This window comes from Harpegnathos saltator, unplaced genomic scaffold (assembly GCF_003227715.2).
Source record: "Harpegnathos saltator strain DR-91 unplaced genomic scaffold, Hsal_v8.6 scaffold780, whole genome shotgun sequence".
NCBI classification, from domain to species: Eukaryota; Metazoa; Arthropoda; class Insecta; order Hymenoptera; family Formicidae; genus Harpegnathos; species Harpegnathos saltator.
This window is the reverse complement of record NW_020230627.1, coordinates 24,433-43,672: the sequence shown is the minus strand read 5'-3', so window position 1 is coordinate 43,672 and position 19,240 is coordinate 24,433. Positions and strand designations below refer to the sequence as shown.

Below are 19,240 nucleotides of genomic sequence, written 5' to 3'. Positions count from 1 at the left end.
TATAGCTCTAAGTGCTTTTAACGTCTCTGCATGTGCGCGTGTGTTATAAGAAGGAAAAATTTGTGAGTGCATTAAAAATTATATTCATAAATACATGACAACTATAAATTAAGTCAACTGCACCTTAAAATAACTACTTAAAGATAACCACTACAAAAATTATATTCGTAACCATGATAGCTACAAACTAAACCGTGCAACTGCACCTTAAAAAGATAAAATAGATTTTAGTATACATACACTCAATTTTATAAAATTAAAATTTTTTAAAATTTTTATAAAATTAAAATTTTATAATTAAATAAAATTTTTATAAAATAAAATAAAATTTTTATAAAATACATTAATACACAAATACACTATATTTTTCAAGGAAATATATTCGATATATTTGTTTTAATACTTAGGACAATCTTTCGGAGTGTATACAGGAAGTCTAATATAATTTTCCACATTTCATATATATTATTTAAGATATTAATTATTTTTATAAATTAAGACAATTCTCAAAATATTATCTTTGAAATTGTAAAATATAGCCTGACATGCGGGAATGAGCGGGAGGAAACGAACGTAATATCGACATCACATAACTGATACAGAATTAGTCTCATCTATCATTCGAGACATTCTGTTAAGAATATGGTGGAAACACAGTAAAATAAAATACGAAGAGATATCACGGAGCATAATGTTGCAGCACGCTTTTTTCCGCGCATGTACGCGAGATACTTTTTCTAAAAAGTATTTAACACGAGGAAAAATGTGCGATAGCATAACAGTTTTGGTGAGTACTTAAATATTCAGGGTGTCGGGGAGGGAATGCAGGCGTAGTTCCCCTGACTCCCCCCATTTCGGTCCGAGCGGTAGGTACCCCGCAGGGGTTTTAGTCGGTAAGAGTCCGACATAACCCCCGACCCCCCCAAGGGTCGGGGGTATCCATGATGGATTTCCCCTGCGTGACCAAAAAAAAAAGTACTTAAATATTACTATTACATAATAATAAACTATAATAAAACAATAAAAATAATAATAATAAATAGATGCTTGTGATAATATATTTATCAATATAAAAATATTATTACTTAAAAAAATATAATCTTTGATCAATTTACATAAGAGATTAATAGTATTTAAAATTTTTTAAATAAATGCTAAAATTGGACAATATAACAATGTTAAACAAAGAATATATATTATATATTGTATTGTCATAAATGCTCAAAGATTATTGTTCCCACGATTTTCATTCATATTTAATACGTTTAAGCTTGAATCAGTTCCGTCTTATTATCTTTTGTAATGAGTTGCAGAAGAGAACCATTGGCAGGCCGATCTTGATTTTGGGACCATTTCCAGAATAGACTGTAGGCACAATTTATTAATTTAAGTACTATTATATGGAGATATATGTATTAATCTAGTATAGAAATATTCGTTTTACTTTGACACAAATTCGAGCGGAGTCCATGTACTTGTATCGGCTTTGGGCATCCACTTTCTGTTCATGGGTGTATCCAGAGTAACAGGTAGTATACAAGTTACCAAACTATTAGCAGGAAGACCGCTTCCTTTATCTACCAAAGACTTTGTCAGTTGATGAACCGCTGCCTTTGCCATACCATAACCAATCATACCTAATCAAATAAAACTAATATTTTAGTAAATGTGAATAAGATAATATAATACATAATACTGCATCTTCTATTTGACAAGAGACCTGGTGTTCCTTCTAATGCTGGTTTAGCACCAGTTAATGAAAGAAATCCTCCTTCTTTCAAGTATTCAGCTGCAATGGTTGCAGCTATAACAGAACTCCAAACGCTCTGTTTCCACATTAAATCGCTGTTTTTCACAAAATCTTTATTTGCTGCATTGCCACCAGCCCATCCTCCAGCAACACAAATAATGCCATCAATTTTCTCATCCTTCAATGTATCTCTAACTTGAGTTAGAATATCTGTTTGCTATATGATAAGAATATGACAATAAATATTTTTCTGTATATTTTCTCTTTATCTCTCATATTTATATTCTCATAAGAATCTCCTAAATAGAAAAAAGAATTACCTGCTTTTGCCAATCATACTCAGGATTTACAATCATATTCATATCAGCTTGTTCATTTGGCTTCATATCAATAGAACCAACCCACTAAAAATCATAAGACTAAATGATGTATATTACTAAAATATTAAGAAATATTGCTAATATAGCATATCATAAGCAAATTTATCCTTTTCTTTACAATTATTAATGTCATTATATATGTGTATGTGTATGTATATATGTGTATATGTGTATGTATGTGTGTGTGTATGTGCATGTGTATGTTAATAAAACTCAAAAATATTATAATTTACAATTTAATTCAATGATACATTGACAAGTATTTACTTGTACAAATTTTTTTATCATAAAGGATATAAAATAAATACATGATGAATATTTAGACTTTGGTCTATAAAAAGCAAAATTGATTTAAAATATGTGTTCAGTATAGATATATCATAGTATCTATATATAGTATATCTATAGTATAGTATATCTGAAAAACATTTATGTGAAAGTCTTGCTTGACTACTAGTAGCAACCTTGGTTTGTAATTTTATGCAATGTCTTTCATATTACCTACTTATCCAAGAGAGAAATAATCTCTTACATAAAAGTACTTATTTTCAATATATCTTATTTTAAGCCAATAATTGCTCCAATATATAAGTACTATTATTTAAAATGAATATAAATATTTAGTAAATTTATATTAAGGATTAATAACGGTATAATTAAAAAAATAAATGCTAATCATACAATATAACAAAGTCAGACAAATTATTAATAAAAATAGTTAATAATACTTTTGTATCTTATATTGTTTAACATGAATTATTTAATAATATTTTACTCTATATTATCTGTGTGATATTATTTTCATTCTTGCGTATCACACACTCACACTCCACACCATGCGTGCGCACATAAGCGCGTATACACACAATGTATGTATGATGCATGTATGTGCGCACACGTATCATACACACAAATACAGCTATTTAATGAAATATCTTGAAATACTGAGTAACATAAAGTGGAAATTTTATAATCGAGTTTTATGCAATATATTGATAAGAGCTGTAGGTCGATAAAGACCGAGTGATTAATAGTACTGTATTAAATATAAGGATAATGACACACTCACGAGTTCTGTTACTCACCCAATTTTGCAATTTAAATTGAGATATACAAACTGAGCCAAGGGCACCCTTACCCCCATATACAATCACACGTCCGTGTACTGTGGCCATTGTTCAATAAGTGATATAATTTTGTAAGATCTGATCCGGAATTTCGCGACCGTCGACGGAACGATACGAGTGCGTACGGAGCAGCTTTCGGAAAATTTCGTGAAAGGAATGCTAGATTGCCAGATCTTGTCATGAACTATATGTATTTATAGATTGCTGTCCGATTATTTTATTACATTGAAACTGCCACTAGATGGAGCATACTTCATCTAAATCGAAAGTATTTGAAATCATGTCTAATAATAAGTCTGTTCGTTTTCGCAGAACTTCTGAACTAGTACAATAAGTTAGAGCGAAATATGTATATTTTCTTTCACTTCAACTTATTGCATTAGTGTGTACTAATTCAGAAGTTTTTCACAAACGAACGGACGTAATAATAAAAGAACTTCACTAATCGTGTTAGAATGTGAGACAATAGTTGTTCATACTTTACTCGACCACTGGCCAATCAAGTGAATAATAAAGTAAATATATTTGAGATTACACAACACACATGTGTTTTTAATAAAAGTCGAGAACACATTTCATTGAAATATCAATCATCGCATTGTTAACGATATCTAACACCAAAGCTGTTTATTTTCCATTTTATCATGAAAATTCTATTTCTTCATATTATTATGTCTTGTTAGCTTTTACTAATATTTATATTAATTAAAGTTTCATATTTATTATATTTTTTTAACAATATTACGAGCACGTTGCATTTTTATCATGCAAAGTTTTGTAAATTATATTCTGAAAATATATTATAAAAATGAGAGAGCTTTAGCAGAGAAAGACAGAGACAGAGAGAGAGAGAGAGAGAGAGAGAGAGAGAGAGAGAGAGAGAGAGAGAGAGAGAAAGGAGAGTGAGAGGAGGGGAGGGGGAAAGAGAAAGAATCACGGCATTATCGTTCTTTGGTTTGCGTGAATATTTCGAATCTTGCAATCGAATCGCATCGCTGCAATACGCAATGTGCAACTGACAAATAATTATTCTTGCAATCTGCTGTCAAAATTACACGAATTTGTATCTCCCGCGAGCAGTAGCGTCGATACGCGGCAACGTCGCGTCGTGTGCGGCGACAAGCAGATTGCGAAGAGGAACACGCAGCAACGTTCACCAACGTTCACCGGGAGCGTAGGTAGGTCGTCTAGTGTGACGTCACGTCGTCAGTCTAGTTGGGTTAGGTTTTACGCTGAAAATTCTAACGACAAATTTTTTGTTTGACGATTGATGTTTTCGCCGTCGTGTACATCGTACTGAGCGACGCGAGCAGTTCACGCAGGTGATTGACGGCCAGCAGTCGCGCTCGAGCAGATCGTACGATCGCGAGTGGTCCGCGCTGCATCGACGATATATGAGATTTTAAACGGAAAATGAGTCGACATGAAGGTACGTACGTACGTGTGCTGCGCCTGATCGGCAGCGGAGTCGACGGTACCGTGAGGATCGACAGCCGCGGAAAATTACGCCGGGCCGTCACCGTGAGAGATGGTGCGCGGCCCCGCGGGGCCCGTCGGGCATGTGAGAGCGTACCACCGGGAGTCCGTGGGGACTCGTTACGGTGGCCGCGGAACGGATCAGGCCGCAGGTAGATCCCTTTAATACGGGACACATCCCGCGAGTCTCCGTAGCCGAGGGAGACCTAATGTCAGAGGCCAGATGGCAGCACGGCACGAAAATTCATGCCAATTTCTGTGAATTTGCGACGTTTTGCACGACGATATCCTCGGAGAATCGCGCGCTCTCGCATCCTCGCCACCTCGTAGCTGCTGTCCGATCGTCGGCCAGCGTGTCTGATCAGCTGTCAGATTATTCTACCAGCTGACTCAGCTATCTTAGAATCATCTCCTGGCACTCATCCCTCACCTACTCCTGATGATGACTCTTCCTCGGCAGAACATATTGGAAGCTTTTTCCATTGTTACTACAGCTTTCTCGCATGAGACTATTTATGCAGACAGTTAAACAAACACTCGTACAGCAATCTGTGTGTTTGTGTAGGTTTTCCCTTCGTTGTCTTCTTAAGATCACAACATCGCTGGTTAATTTGTATCATCAAAATAATGCTGCTTTGTACGAGTTATGTTGCACTCGAGTGAGACTGTAATTAACGGAGTAATTTATATCTTGCATACTTTTATAATCTATTGAGGAATCTATGCTCCAGGCATAAATTATCAGAAACTTGTATTCCTTGAAAAACATCTAATGATACATCTTACTTTTGTTATATAATTGTTATTCCTACATATAATATAGAAATAATAGAGTATAGTTTGTACTCTCTATCTCTTAAGAATTCTAGTGTACATTAGGCATTATTATGTCGTTATTTGCAATTTGTTGTATTTGCAGTTGTAAATTAAATATTGCAAATATTATATGGATATTAGTTATCAATAAACAAGTTGAAAGTTGACCGGTTACTCGCCATAAATATATTGAGAAGACAGGTCTACTTTTCATTAATTTAAATTAGTTAATTTAAATTAGTTATTGTTAGTTTGTCTAAATTAGTTATTCAAATAACATATATTGTCTTAAATTTTCCTTTCTATTATTGCAAGACTATGACTCGCTTTGCTGCATGCTGCTATTTATAGTTTTTATAGTCATCTGACTTCTAATGTAGTAATTCCTTATTGGCAAGTTTGGAGTATTTTCCAATTCCTGCCTCATATAATATAATTAATAAACATAGATTGTTATAAATATTAAAACATTTATTTTAATTGTATATTCAGAATTAAAGAAGTCTCAATGTTCTGTATTTTATGTATTAAAGTTGCTGCTAATGGTTTAGAAATTCTATCTAATAATTTGACATATCCATCTGAAAGACTTATTAATGATACCCTGTTTAGCTACTGTTTTGGAATTATTTAAAAGTTGTAATTTGAGATATATTAACAAAACCCTATGTAAGATAAAAAATTGTCTTTAATGATTAGTGCGTCATGAAATATAATGTGAAATCAGAGCAATATCTAAAAATCATAAGATTTGGAAGAGTATTATATCCTGCTGTTGTATATTTGTATGCTTATATCGATATTGACTTGATATATTTATTCCAGGAGTAAGCTGCGATTCCTGCTTGAAAGGCAATTTTGAAGGTCGTAGATACAAGTGCCTGGTATGCTACGATTATGATCTATGTGCCAGCTGCTACGAGGGAGGCGCCAGTACTACACGCCACCTCACAGATCATCCTATGCAGTGCATACTTACCAGATCTGACTTTGGTGAGGCACTTGCTGTCAGAATTACAATATAATATAACATTTCCTTTGTTGAAAATGACAGTGAATCTTGCAGAAAATAATACTAAAAATATCATTAACATGTTTTAAGTACTGACATTATAAACAAGTAATATTAATCCTAGCGCAAGATATTAATTAATGTAAGCATCTGAAAATAATAAATTTTGTCAAATTAAGCTTTATAAAAAATGATCGATCAGTATGTCTTTTAATCAAGATTTATAGATATTCATAAAGAAAAGATATTGTACAATTTATTTAAGTAATATGATTATACGTTCTAATAATTATAGATGAAGGAAATTGTGCATTTGTTAAAAATTTTTTAATGTATTTTCAATTATTGATTTTTCAATAGAATTATATTATGGTGGCGAAGGAGTGAGTGTGGAACAACCTCAATCTTTGACTTGCCCGTACTGTACAAGAATGGGTTTCACCGAAGCTACATTACAAGAACATGTGGCTGCTGATCATCCCGATACCTCGTTTGAAGTTGTACGTAAAAAGAGAAAAAGAGAGAAAGAGAGATGACTAATTCTCTATTTATCTTTATTATTAGTAATTTAATATTTGAGTATATAATGCTATATAAATATGTATAATAACTATTGTGTTTTCGTCACAGGTATGTCCAGTTTGTGCAGCAGTGCCAGGTGGAGATCCCAATCATGTAACTGATGATTTTGCTGGTCACTTGACATTAGAGCATCGAAGTGGACCAAGGGATTTGATTTCCTTTTTAGATGATCCTTCAGCAGGTAGACATGTTAGGCGGATACCACATCCGTCCAGAGCTGTTGGTGCACCACGTGCGCGTAGGTATGTGAAAAAGAAAAAAAACTGTTGATGCTTCTCAAATAATTTATTCACCTATCAACGTTAATATTTTACCGGAACCGGAGACTCAAATTAACGTTTATGTAACCACCAAACTTGCAGACATCAGTTTTAAAACTATTAATATATGTGATATTTATAGAACATACATTTTCTACAAATTTATTTATATATATATATATCTCACAGTATCAAAATAATTTTTTCAAGATTTCATAATTATCGTATGTTATATTGTGCGTGCATGCGCGCACGCATGTGTGTAGTGTGTATGTCATGTGATCATATATGTCATATGTAACTGTTACATTACATCTATAAGTATTACTTTTTTGAATTGCCAAGATCTTTTTTCTTTTTTTAATAGTGTTATTCACAATATAACATTAAAATAATGAATACAGGCTTTCGCCGCTTAACGTCAGTTAATATTTTTACTCCATAATACTTTTTGATTTTGATTTTGTACACAACTTTAACGTTCAAAATTTTACTACAGCTTTAACGTCCAAAATTTTACTACAATGTTCAATTTGGCTGACTCAGTCAGTTGCCAATAAGTATATAACTTATAGCCTTTGGCGAATATTCCTTTTATGTAATTACTTTTTTAGTTTTTATTAACCATCAGAAAAATTTCTTCTTTTGCTAGTTTTTGTTTTATCTTCCTCCTTTCCTTTTTCTTCTTCTTTTCCTTTTTCTTTCTCATTTCTCTTTGATCATGTCACATAGTAAATGTTTGTTGCATTACTTATTCGTTTCTATAACTGTATCAATGCCTATATTTTATTAACACACATCAACACTACCCTAAACCTTATGAATATTTTTTATATTTCAGATATTTATTAACGACTGTTTATTACTGACCTGTTGAAAATAAGTTGATAATAGAACACATATACTTTTTTTCGTTGCAATAAATGTAGATTCTCTATTTACATAATGTCTATTAAAGCTGGGATTTTTAGGAACAAATTATCGACGTCAAGCGAAAATGTCTGTATTTCTTTTGAAAAAAGTACCGGATTTTAGAGTTAAATTAAAATAACTTTGACATCCAGAATGTCTTTATTGTGATTTTTATAATCGTGTAAAGTATTGTATATGAAAATATATCAAAATTAATATTCATCATCACCTCATCTTAGATAATGTTCATTGGAGTATCATTGGACCTGCAGGTCCAACATGCATTTCAGTTCATCTGGAGGATTGAGCCCAAGTAGTCGAGAAGGTATAGATCCGATTGCAGAATTATTGTCTCAATTATCGGGTGTACGTAGGAGTGGAGGTGGAAGTGGACAGAGTTCCTCGGCACCTACGCAACTACAGCAATTGCAAATGCAATTGCAAATAGAACGGCAACAAGTTCGGGTACGAATAAATTTTATATTTTACTAAAGAAAAAATCTGAAAGTCTAATGTTCCTTTTATGACCATTCGTTGAATCACATGTATGTGTATATATATATTCATATTTGATTCTAAATACTGGATGATTGATCCTTCTGTCAAAATGTACGATTCTGTCAAATGTACTTGAATAACTATTTTAAATTACGCGCGATTTCTCGAATGTGTAAAAACATTCTATTGATATAGAGCAAATATACAAAGGTTCTTTATTGTTCGAAGATAATAAAAAAATCAATGCGATAGAAAATTTTGGAAATGACATAAGAAAAACATGTTCAAGACTTGGTCCGAAGTTTGTTTGCTGTAACGTCGTTTTCGCAATGTGTTAAAGTATCCAGGTACTTAATGCATTGATAAGAAGATGACAAATTTTATACATATATATATACATATATATATATATGTATGTATGTATATATGTATATATATATGTATGTATGTATTGCATCCATAGAAGATATAATAATTCTGGGGATACATTTTTGGGATAATTATTAAAAGTTATTAGAAGAGGATAGTTATTAAAATGGGGATTATTTCTAGGCTGCTAGACAACAACTCGAACGATTACCTAGGAGGCAGACTCAAGTGATCGGTTCAGTGAGTGGCAGTGGAGGTAGTAGCGGCGGTCATTCTACTACAATGGCTAGTGTGGTGGCGAATAGTACGAGTAGTAACAATAACGCGACCAATGTGGCCAACCCGTCCGGTGTGTCTTCTACTAATTCGCAGAATTTTACGTTCCTGTTACCCAGGTATGTCTCCCTAATATATCTTTATGAATATTTCAGATTGTGGCAAGTAGAATGGACTTTTTAATCGACATTAATGTAAATGTACCTCTTTTTGCAAAAATATTTTGATTGTTATATTTTACGAATAATGTAATAGGTACAAATGTTATATGAGAAAGATTGTCAAACAGAAAGTGTAAAGTATTGTAAAGATATACATAATTTGATCGAATATAGAATTAAATTCTCCAAAGGGCAAAAATTCAAACTTTACAAATAATTTAACAAAAAAGTAATATCATCTCTATATCGGAAATTAGGATCTTTTGTTCAATCAATTGTTATAAATGTACACATATATTTGTACAGTTAATTTTCAGTGCATCTCTGCAGGATATCAATTTGTAGATCTTAAAATATTTGAAGTAAAAAAATGTGAAGAAAGATGAATACAAGATAGATAGTTGCTTAAATGTTTGCCGATATAACTTTGTGTTTTACTTTTATATTTGCTGATTTTTTTCTGTCCACTTGAATGTATAACGTTTTTATGTATACAAAAGTGAAGTTGACCTTGAAATAACACTAATGTCTTTTATGCAAGAAATAATAATACCAAAGTTATTCTTTTTTTGATGCTCTTCAATTTTTACTTAAAGAAATTTTTTTTATAAATCTTCATTTTCTTTTTAATATTTGATTAGTTTGTTTAAAATTGTTCACTCTACATGTCACTTGAGACAATTGCTTAGGTGTTATAAACTATTGCCAAAAACTGTGTTATAAATACCCAAGTACTTATTTTTGGCAATACATCGCTTCAAGGTGTAATTGATCATATATTTTCTTAACGTATATTGTCACATGCGCAGTTAAAAAGTTAAATATCCACACACACGATTAAAGCGAGTTATACAGTCAGGGTGGGATAAGCACTGTAAAATATTTGATAAAGATGATTGCTCCTCTCCACATTTGTGCAGATGCATTACAACCACACTGTCTGATTCACAACTGCAAAATATCGAACGCGAAAGTGCAAATAGGAGCCTTTTTGCACGTGAACTTATTGTTGGAACACTTTCCCAAACATTGTCAGAGTTGCTTCAACAGCAGTGTACCGTGCAAACGCCGGCATCAAGTGCAACTACTGCCACGACCAGTCCCGAAACACCAAACGCTAATACTTCCATTGTCTCCACGAAAAAATTGAGTTTAGCTCAGGAAGCAAAGAGGGATCAAACGACGAATAAACATGTAACACAAGCGTCTGCGCAGCAACAATCACAAACAATTCTACAAGCTGCTGCTGCTGCAGCCGTTGCTGCCGGCAGTGTAGGCTCTGCCCTACAAAATCAGGGTTTATCCCCAAATTCTAACAGCATTGCAACGCAAAATTCACCTATAGTTCAAACATTGATGCATAGTGTGTTACCTCAGCCATTGGTAAGTGTTCATCTCTTTTTTCAATTTAATACAACAATTACGATTTGAAATATTCGCTATTTTAATCTAAATTAAAAGCATAATGAATGGACAAGAGCCACAAATGAAATATATTATATATGTATTTAATGTAATATATTATATACTTAGTATATCTAATATATTATATTTCATGCGATATATTATTCAATTTACAATTGTAATCAATTTACAATTGTATTTAATTATAATGTATCACATTTATAATATTTAGAACTCGATGTAGCTCGACTTAGAAACAAATAGTGTGTTATGTGATGCTTAGTTTCTCATTTATCAAGCTTCAATTGGCAATCATCGTACGCAATATTGGCTGAGAAATTTTTCTTTCGTTTCAGCGCTATTACGAATTACTAAATATGCTACATCTAATCCCAGATGGCAATTAGCACGCAGTGGCAAATCATAGAATAGAACACAACATCTCAATATTGAAAACATAATAGAGTTTCGTGTGGCACGCAGGTCTTGCAGCAACCACTGCCGCCTCCAATTAGGAATACCGGTACTGGGACAATCCGAGAACCGATAGCAGCTCCAGCACCCGCTTATCTCAGAGGTGGAGTGGGTTCAGTTGGAGTGACAGGCTCTTCACGTAGGAAGCCGGTTAGGGCTGTAGACGGCAGAAACCAATCCACGGAACCACCGCCCCCTCACTAACCCCTCCTTAGTCTGTACCTATCCACCCTGATTCCTCACAGGACCCCCTAGCACTAGTCCTAGCACTGTTTAGAACACCTCATCATTATTGTTATTATTATAATATTATATATTAATAATTATTCAAACGCCCTCTCTCCTCTTCATCCACATGCCGTACTACTTTCCGAACTTTAATCTCGCCATCTTTGCTGTTACGTGACATGGAACAAGGGCAAGGGCTAATTCGTCGTTGGCATATTGCGAATAATAATAATAATAATAATAATAATAATAATAATAATGTACATAATTTCTCACACCTCTTGCGGTCATGCTCGGAATATACAGTTCGTTCGCGTGTAATACTCCCTTCGGATGAGTCTTGCCACGTTCTTCCACGCTGACACGCTACACACGATATGACATTCTACTATCTATTCGCTGAGACACGCGCGCGAAAACAGGCGTTTGCAAGCAAACGTACTGTACGTAAATGGTAAATTCTTGTAAAGGCGAAGCGGTATTAGCGTTTTCACTATTTGGTTTATCGTGTCGAAGAATAGAACGAACACGCGAGAGTGACTTGTGATCCGGAAAAAAAAAACTGAACGAAGAACCAAATTTTTTTTTCTAAATCGTACTGTATACGTTATACATGTTTGTTGTCACGAGAGACAAATGAAGTACGAGGGTTTCATTGACACTTACACGCGGCGTAAATTATAATATATCGAACAATCAACCGCTAATGTATCGAGCGCTTTAAACGCAACACGTGTTCCCTCTTCACAAATAAAGATACACGAACGTGAAATTGCCCGGGTTGGTCCGTAATACTAACGCTTAAATGGTCCTAAACCTTCAGATAACTTCTCCGGCGCACTAATAGTGGAAAATGGTACACGAGAAATAATTATTACACACAGATAAATGAAAAATGTCGTGAATGATATAACGATGCAGAACAACGATGCTGCATATTTTTCAGACGACTATTTAGAATATAATTCTCGTTATAGTAGACTCCTGTATGCTTTACAATCAATAAATCATTAGTACAATGTACAAGAAAATGAATCACCCGTAATCTGTATAAACTTGTGTTATTTTTTAATTTAGTTTAGGTGGATTATATGCTAACGTGCAGTGGCACTTCGTGTATTCAAAGTAAAAATAAAAAGGTTCACGAAGAACAAGTATGTTCAAGATAAATGTTCAAGATAATATGCGTTAAAACTACTCTTTAAATGTACACTTAAGTAAATCGAACTTGTGTGTGATGTTATTTAATAAACTGGCATCAGCGGACCATCCCTCGGCATATTTACGCCGCAGAAAAAATGGTGTCATAAAATGGAGAGATTATATTTAACAATTATAAATTAATATTTCGCAAAATATACCTAATCTGACGCTTATATTAAACGAAATATTTAATGATTGAATCACTAATATTTAAATACTCTGTTTAATAATTATTTTTCAGATTCTTATATATTGCGATATAATTGTACATTATGATTACAGTTAATTGTGGAATAAAGTTTCATTTAACATTAAAGTTGATATAAATATACATATATATACATATACACATACATATACATATATACATACATACATATATATATATATATATGTAGAGAGAGAGAGAGAGAGAGAGAGAGGAGAGAGAGAGAGAGAGAGAGAGATACACACACATACATATTTATGTATATATGTATGTATGTACGTGTGTGTTAAATTTATAATCACTCCATTTTAAGACATTTTTTAAATAATTATAGTAACACACATTGTATGCGTTTTTTCTCTTTCAAAACCATACTTGGAATGTATATTTACTTGTTTATATATATAAGGAATATAAGATAAAATCTTTCACATCGTGAATCAGTCAGAGTAAACTCTTGATTCTTGTTTAAATTTCATCGAAAGCTTCCAAGTATACATTTTATATTTTTGAGTACTAATATATATTTACTTATTTCTTCTAATACGCAAAAAAGGAAACGCCACGTTAACACTACATCGGAATGTGCGTGTTACGCATTCAGATGCATTTGTGAAGTTTCTGCTGGGAGTAGATTTGAAAGATGCTCGTATTTACAAGCGTTATTTGTTTCTCTCTCCGAGTACCATTTTCTTCTCTTCTCTTTTTCTTGCATGGTTATTGTCGCATGTATAATCTGTCGTGCCGTTAATTCTCTTTCCAAATTGTATTCTCAAGATGCGATTATGCAAACTATGTAGCTTCTTATAAGAAGGAAAAAAAGAAGAAAAAATGCACGAAAATCGCGTGTATTGTATATAAATGCGTAAATTTACATGAAGATGAAATATGTTATATGTTTAATACGTAAATCTGTTGTGTTAAATAGTATGAACTTCGGAACTTGACCGTGCGTCTTACTTTTTACATGCAAAATTAATGTACTTCGAAATCCAATCGAATAGGAAAACAAATCGTAAAGAATACGCGTTTGAACTTTTCATTGTCGTGCTCCTCTCTCTCTCTCTCTCTCTCTCTGTCTCTCTCTCTCTCTCTCTCTCCCTCTCCCTCTCCCTCTCGCGGATGTGCTCTGATCTTCCTAGATGTTTTACTTTACCTTATCTTTTATTTGTAGTCGACACATGTACGTTTAAACGAGTGTTTTTTGAGTAACTATTCAGGATCCTGTGTACTTTTTATTGTGTAATTAATTGCAGTCTACGAAATAGTCTCCGAAACTAAATAGAAGTAAACAAGATGCACTTAACTGCTGCTTTATAATGTGGAATGAAGAAGAAATTGAGAGGACTAATTAGAAATCGAACTCTTTTCTTTCGGATATATCGGAGAATATGTGCGGAAATCCTTACTTTGATCAATTCAATATTGTACTTTGAATCAATTAATAAACATATCCGTAAAATTATCAAATTGTAAACATCGAGCGGATTTATTGCAATATATTTATTTGCGTATATATTTTTCAATCCGTTGTCCGAGTTAACAGATTACGTTGATTGGTACATTACGCGATCAAGTGTAGCGTTCTAATTCGAAAGTCTGTTCAGGAACGAAGCAAGACTCCGAATTAATACGATTTTAATTTTTTCATTCCTATTGTCTTAATTGAATATATATACTAAGAGATGCATTGTAGAAATTTCCTTATGTACACCTTTATTTTCGCGTCATTGCCGTATTATTGAATCTTCTTCTTTTCTTTTCCTCATTCAAAAATGTCACCATATTTTTCCAAGAAAAATTGGAGTGCGAATTCAAGCAATTCTTTTGAGGTTTTGAATCGTTTCTTTCAACATCACAACCTGTATATTATAACGAGATGACTTTTGGAAGATTCCAGAAGTGCTTGTATCATTTGAATCATTTCAAGAAGCTCTTAACATAATTTCCACTCGCGAATTTATGCGAAAATGTTGCGAACATTTTGTTAATATTACAATACACAAATACACCTCGAGCATAATCAGAATCAAGTACACACGTACACACATTCGCGCGCGCACAATTTTTTCAATGTAATGTCCCCGACGAAGAAGTACGTACGACATTTCCCTTCCTCATCCCCTCCTTCCTTGTCCTTCTTTTTTTCACCGGATAAAACCGTTTCATTCTCCACATGAATCATGTTTCGATTTGTATGTACTATATTTTATGTAACATTGTCTACTACTAAAGTAAATTACGTACATACATATGTAAAACATATATATACAGGAACAACACTCATGTGTACTATATACGTGGTAGCATATCGCTTCCCGAATATTGAGTTACATGATTATGTTTGCGCACATGCCGTGATAAATTTGAGGTGACACACATAAATGTTAAGAGATATACAATGCGGTCGGAGGAGAAAGAATAAGAAAAAAACGGAATTAGGCAGAGCAAACGTATTATTACAATCAATATTACAATAATACAAGCAAAGGACCGATGAATTCTGTTGCAAAAACCAATGATTTATTAACGACTGTATTATGTTCTTCTTATTACCATACTATTTCTTAACGATACAATTCATCTATTATTAATCTAGTAATCGTAAAGCTTATATCTCTAGATTTTTGCGGCCCAATATTGCGAATATAGTGCCTGATTGTATACTAGATAATTATCTAATCATTTTGAGGGAACGTCGTGGAGGACGCTACGAGCATTGCATTGTGTGAGTGGATTAACGCGCGATTGCGATTATGTTTAATCGCAATAATTTTCTGCCGTAAAACGTGGGAAAGGTGTCTCCATACGTGTGCTCTTTCTTTTTTGGGCATGTTCCGAACAAGAGGAAAGAGATCTCAACAGTCACCTTTGTCATGTTTCTTTTTTTTCACTTTACTGTAATAAAGTGTGGTACTTCGTCTGTCCAATGACTTTGTTTAGCGCGAAAAAGATGATATGTCTGCATGTCGATACACCGAACAAAAGTAATGTACATAGGATATACAAGCGCTTAATTTGACATGAGCACGACTGTAGAAAGACAGCGCCTGATGTGAAGGATCGCAATATGTCAATCGAATCCATTGCAATGTGACCATGCAACTTGCCCTTTTTACATGGGAGAGCGGAGAGGGCAACAGAGATTTCGCGAGAAAAACAATTAGGTCTTTTTGTGTCTTATGCAGCAATACTTTTTTTTCCTTTCTTATTCCACCTTCAAAATAATCTCGCTCCACTTCGAAAGTGCAAAAGACGTAAGAAAGAGACACAGTTCGGAGGAAAAGAACTATCATTTTCATTATAGGTGTCACGGGTGACCAAGTGCGAGAAATATTCAGAGACATATACAGAAGAGGATTTTAGATTCTGATAAAATATATCTTACGTAACATGCAAATTTCCCTTCGGGAAATCTTCGAGTCAGAGATCAAAGATCATACGATATACTTTATGCCGTCGATCGTATATCGCACGCAATTCATAAATAAACTCATAAATAAATCAGAATTCCGACAACGTATTCGATTATTCGATAGAATATCATTCTATTATGGATATATACGTATGAAAATGACAAAATGTCAGTCAGAAAACGGCTTAGTCACGGTTTATCGCTAATCGATTAGATTAGGTCAGGTATCGCGATTGTCATGATTACGGTGAATTTAAATTCTGATGATGCAGAATGCAGATGATGCCTTGGTGCGCAAATCTCGCGTCGATTTTCGCGGTTGTATTGTTGTGCATATGAGGACAGAATACATATTTTCTTCTGTGTTTAATATCGTAACCTGAGCTAGGTGAAAAATCGGTTTCAGACGCTAATTTAAGCACATAGCACAGTTGTAAATTTTTCGTTTTTTCGTCGTCTTTTCGTTTCTCGAGATGTTAAGTACGTTAAAGTACGGAAAACAAACATATATGGTATGAGAGAGAGAGAGAGAGAGAGAGAGAGAGAGAGAGATTCGTAGAAATTAAGAAAGTCATATGTAGTAGACGTATAAACAATAAAAAAGAGAGCGCGCTGATGATCGTAGCTATTTCCTTTCCAAAAAAATATTCTAAACGCGAGTTTGCCATTGTATTAATTGCTTCTTCAAGGAGTCGGAGTGCGGTTATATGGGATACAGGAGGATACGATGTAGAAGGAAATCTGGGACAACGTTGTTGTCCCGAACAAGTCCCTTCTTTCGTTAGATAGAACCGAAGAAACATGTAAAAATGTACGAATTAGGAAATGTACTATGTTCATTTCTTATTTCCTTATAAATTCTCCGTATTAAGAATCTAGCGCGATTGTCTTCGATTTTCGTATGTGTTACATGGTGCATATTAAATTTATATCAGATAATTTATATCAGATATCCTTTTAGCTGCGAATTCTTCGATGAATTGAATTTTTGGAATTAATATTTTTTCGCGTGAGAATGTTTGCGGCATCAGTACTTTTTGTACAATTCAAAATAGACGTTTCTCAACAATTAAATTTTTAATAATACTTAGGTAATAAAATCATATTCTTCGATTAATGACATGTGATTTTTACTTCAACGATACATTTTTATTCGAGTCTTAGAAAAACACATAAGGATAGAAAAATAAACCTAGTATCATTGATATTTCCGTGGAACAACCGATTTCACATTCACCGAAGAATCTGTAAGCGAAGGAGTATTCAATGATCGCGCTATATTTTTCGTATGTGATATCCTTCTAAGTGCAGAAATTCGTTATCGTTATCGAGTTATCTATACTGTCGAAACTTAAAAAAAAAAGAGCTACTGACTGTCTGAGGAAATGTTCGGGAAACGATCCTGAAAAATATATGCTCACCACCAATTTCCTCACTTGGACGGATACCTCATATACTTGCGATCGAGATGAGAAGACGAAAAGAGAACGGAGGAAGAGACTTTATGTTATTTATCCGGTGAATTTGATTCCGATCAATGACAATTTGAAATACCGATACAGACTTATATTCCGATGAATGTCGCGAAAAGTGCTACTCTTGCTCTTGATAGAACTATTTTTTCGTCGACACGGTTGAGGCATTGTCCGTCTTATTGTTAAACGAAAAGTAGCAGAATGACAGCATCACAGAAATTTATCGTCGAATGCTTCTCGAATGCTTGAAGAGAGAAACGATACGCCTCGTGTGGGATCACGGGTGAGACGCGTGTGTGTGTCCCTCCCGTCCGCTAGATCATTATTTAGATATTCTAGATGCATTGTGCAAGGCTGGTACTTATGCAATCGGTGATATTAATTAGAATATTAGCATGTTTATCACTCACTTACTCACTCACGGGATCACCTTAACGCGACCCCGCCTATCGACATGTATAAAAGCTTCGAGATTCTTGACCGGTGAGGTCGATAAAAATTTTTCTATCCGAGCGACTGCATGTTTATCTCGGCGCGAGAGAAATAACGTGCTGATATTTTCTGTTACTGCGAAACACCTGGTATTCTAACGAGAATGTTCTTGTTCATAAAACTGTTTAAGTGCATTTCCTTCAAGATTTTAAAGCGATACGTTAAATCAAACTTGAAAAGATATCAACGAGGAAACTGGAAGACGATTTCCTCTGAAAGTTTACATAATTTTTTTTTGTACATGGTCGTGGCTGAATTATATAGAGTATTGTATAATAATAAAGCAAAATGTATTAATAATGTCATGTTATGTATAAAAATTTAGATAGAGATAGATCCAAAAGGAATTTGTGCGAAACTTATATAACGGAAATTATAAACTTAACAAAGGTTATCATGTTATCACAACGCGTTGTTTTGCACTCTTTGAAAAAACGTCGACTATCTTGAGTCGAATATTGCAACTTTCATTTGATACCGCAATACAATGACGCATTGATTTATTTATTCTTTCATTACATTCTTATGAACTTTTACTAGTGCAGATTATTATTATTTTTGGAAAAATATCTCTCTCTCTCTCTCTTTCTATCTCTCTCTCTTTTCGAATTATTTGACAAATTGCCAGAAACTGATTCTTGTTCACATTCCAAGTCACCAGTTAAGCGTCAAACTTGCTCACTATCGAATTTATATGACATTCCCTATGTACACAACTTGGA

At 33.7% G+C, this 19,240-nt stretch overlaps 2 protein-coding genes across 4 annotated transcripts; one reads left to right on the top strand and one right to left on the bottom strand.

Annotated features, from left to right (window-relative positions):
* Positions 1-1,192: 1,192 nt before the first annotated feature.
* Dhpr (dihydropteridine reductase) lies at positions 1,193-3,426 on the bottom strand. Its single transcript, XM_011141254.3, has 5 exons — positions 3,216-3,426; positions 2,071-2,154; positions 1,721-1,967; positions 1,445-1,637; positions 1,193-1,365 (listed from the first exon to the last, which is right to left on the bottom strand). The coding sequence occupies exons 1-5, from the start codon at positions 3,303-3,305 to the stop codon at positions 1,266-1,268; spliced, it is 714 nt and encodes a 237-aa protein (XP_011139556.1). The 5' UTR covers positions 3,306-3,426; the 3' UTR covers positions 1,193-1,265.
* Positions 3,427-4,405: 979 nt separating this feature from the next.
* LOC105183264 (E3 ubiquitin-protein ligase KCMF1) lies at positions 4,406-12,770 on the top strand. 3 transcript variants are annotated; one of them, XM_011141256.3, is made up of 8 exons: positions 4,406-4,686; positions 6,375-6,542; positions 6,922-7,061; positions 7,192-7,385; positions 8,588-8,780; positions 9,366-9,577; positions 10,540-11,002; positions 11,380-11,569. In XM_011141256.3, exons 1-8 carry the CDS (start codon positions 4,671-4,673, stop codon positions 11,428-11,430), a joined length of 1,437 nt encoding a protein of 478 aa, XP_011139558.1. In that variant the 5' UTR covers positions 4,406-4,670; the 3' UTR covers positions 11,431-11,569. The 3 variants fall into 3 exon arrangements, with proteins under 3 accessions (XP_011139558.1, XP_025162232.1, XP_011139557.1); XM_025306447.1 differs by having other exon boundaries at positions 4,407-4,686; positions 8,606-8,780; positions 11,507-12,770; XM_011141255.3 differs by having other exon boundaries at positions 4,409-4,686; positions 11,507-12,770.
* Positions 12,771-19,240: the final 6,470 nt, after the last annotated feature.

Bases quoted from the DNA above. Each gene is read 5' to 3' on its own strand.
- Dhpr (XM_011141254.3), bottom strand. From the start codon at position 3,305: ATGGCCACAGTACACGGACGTGTGATTGTATATGGGGGTAAGGGTGCC. The intron at 1,968-2,070 runs GTAATTCTTTTT...CTTATCATATAG, and splicing joins AGTATGATTGGCAAAAGCAG to CAAACAGATATTCTAACTCA. The intron at 1,638-1,720 runs GTCTCTTGTCAA...TTATTTGATTAG, and splicing joins AGCATTAGAAGGAACACCAG to GTATGATTGGTTATGGTATG.
- LOC105183264 (XM_011141255.3), top strand. The intron at 6,543-6,921 runs GTGAGGCACTTG...ATTTTTCAATAG, and splicing joins ACTTACCAGATCTGACTTTG to AATTATATTATGGTGGCGAA. The intron at 8,781-9,365 runs GTACGAATAAAT...GATTATTTCTAG, and splicing joins TAGAACGGCAACAAGTTCGG to GCTGCTAGACAACAACTCGA.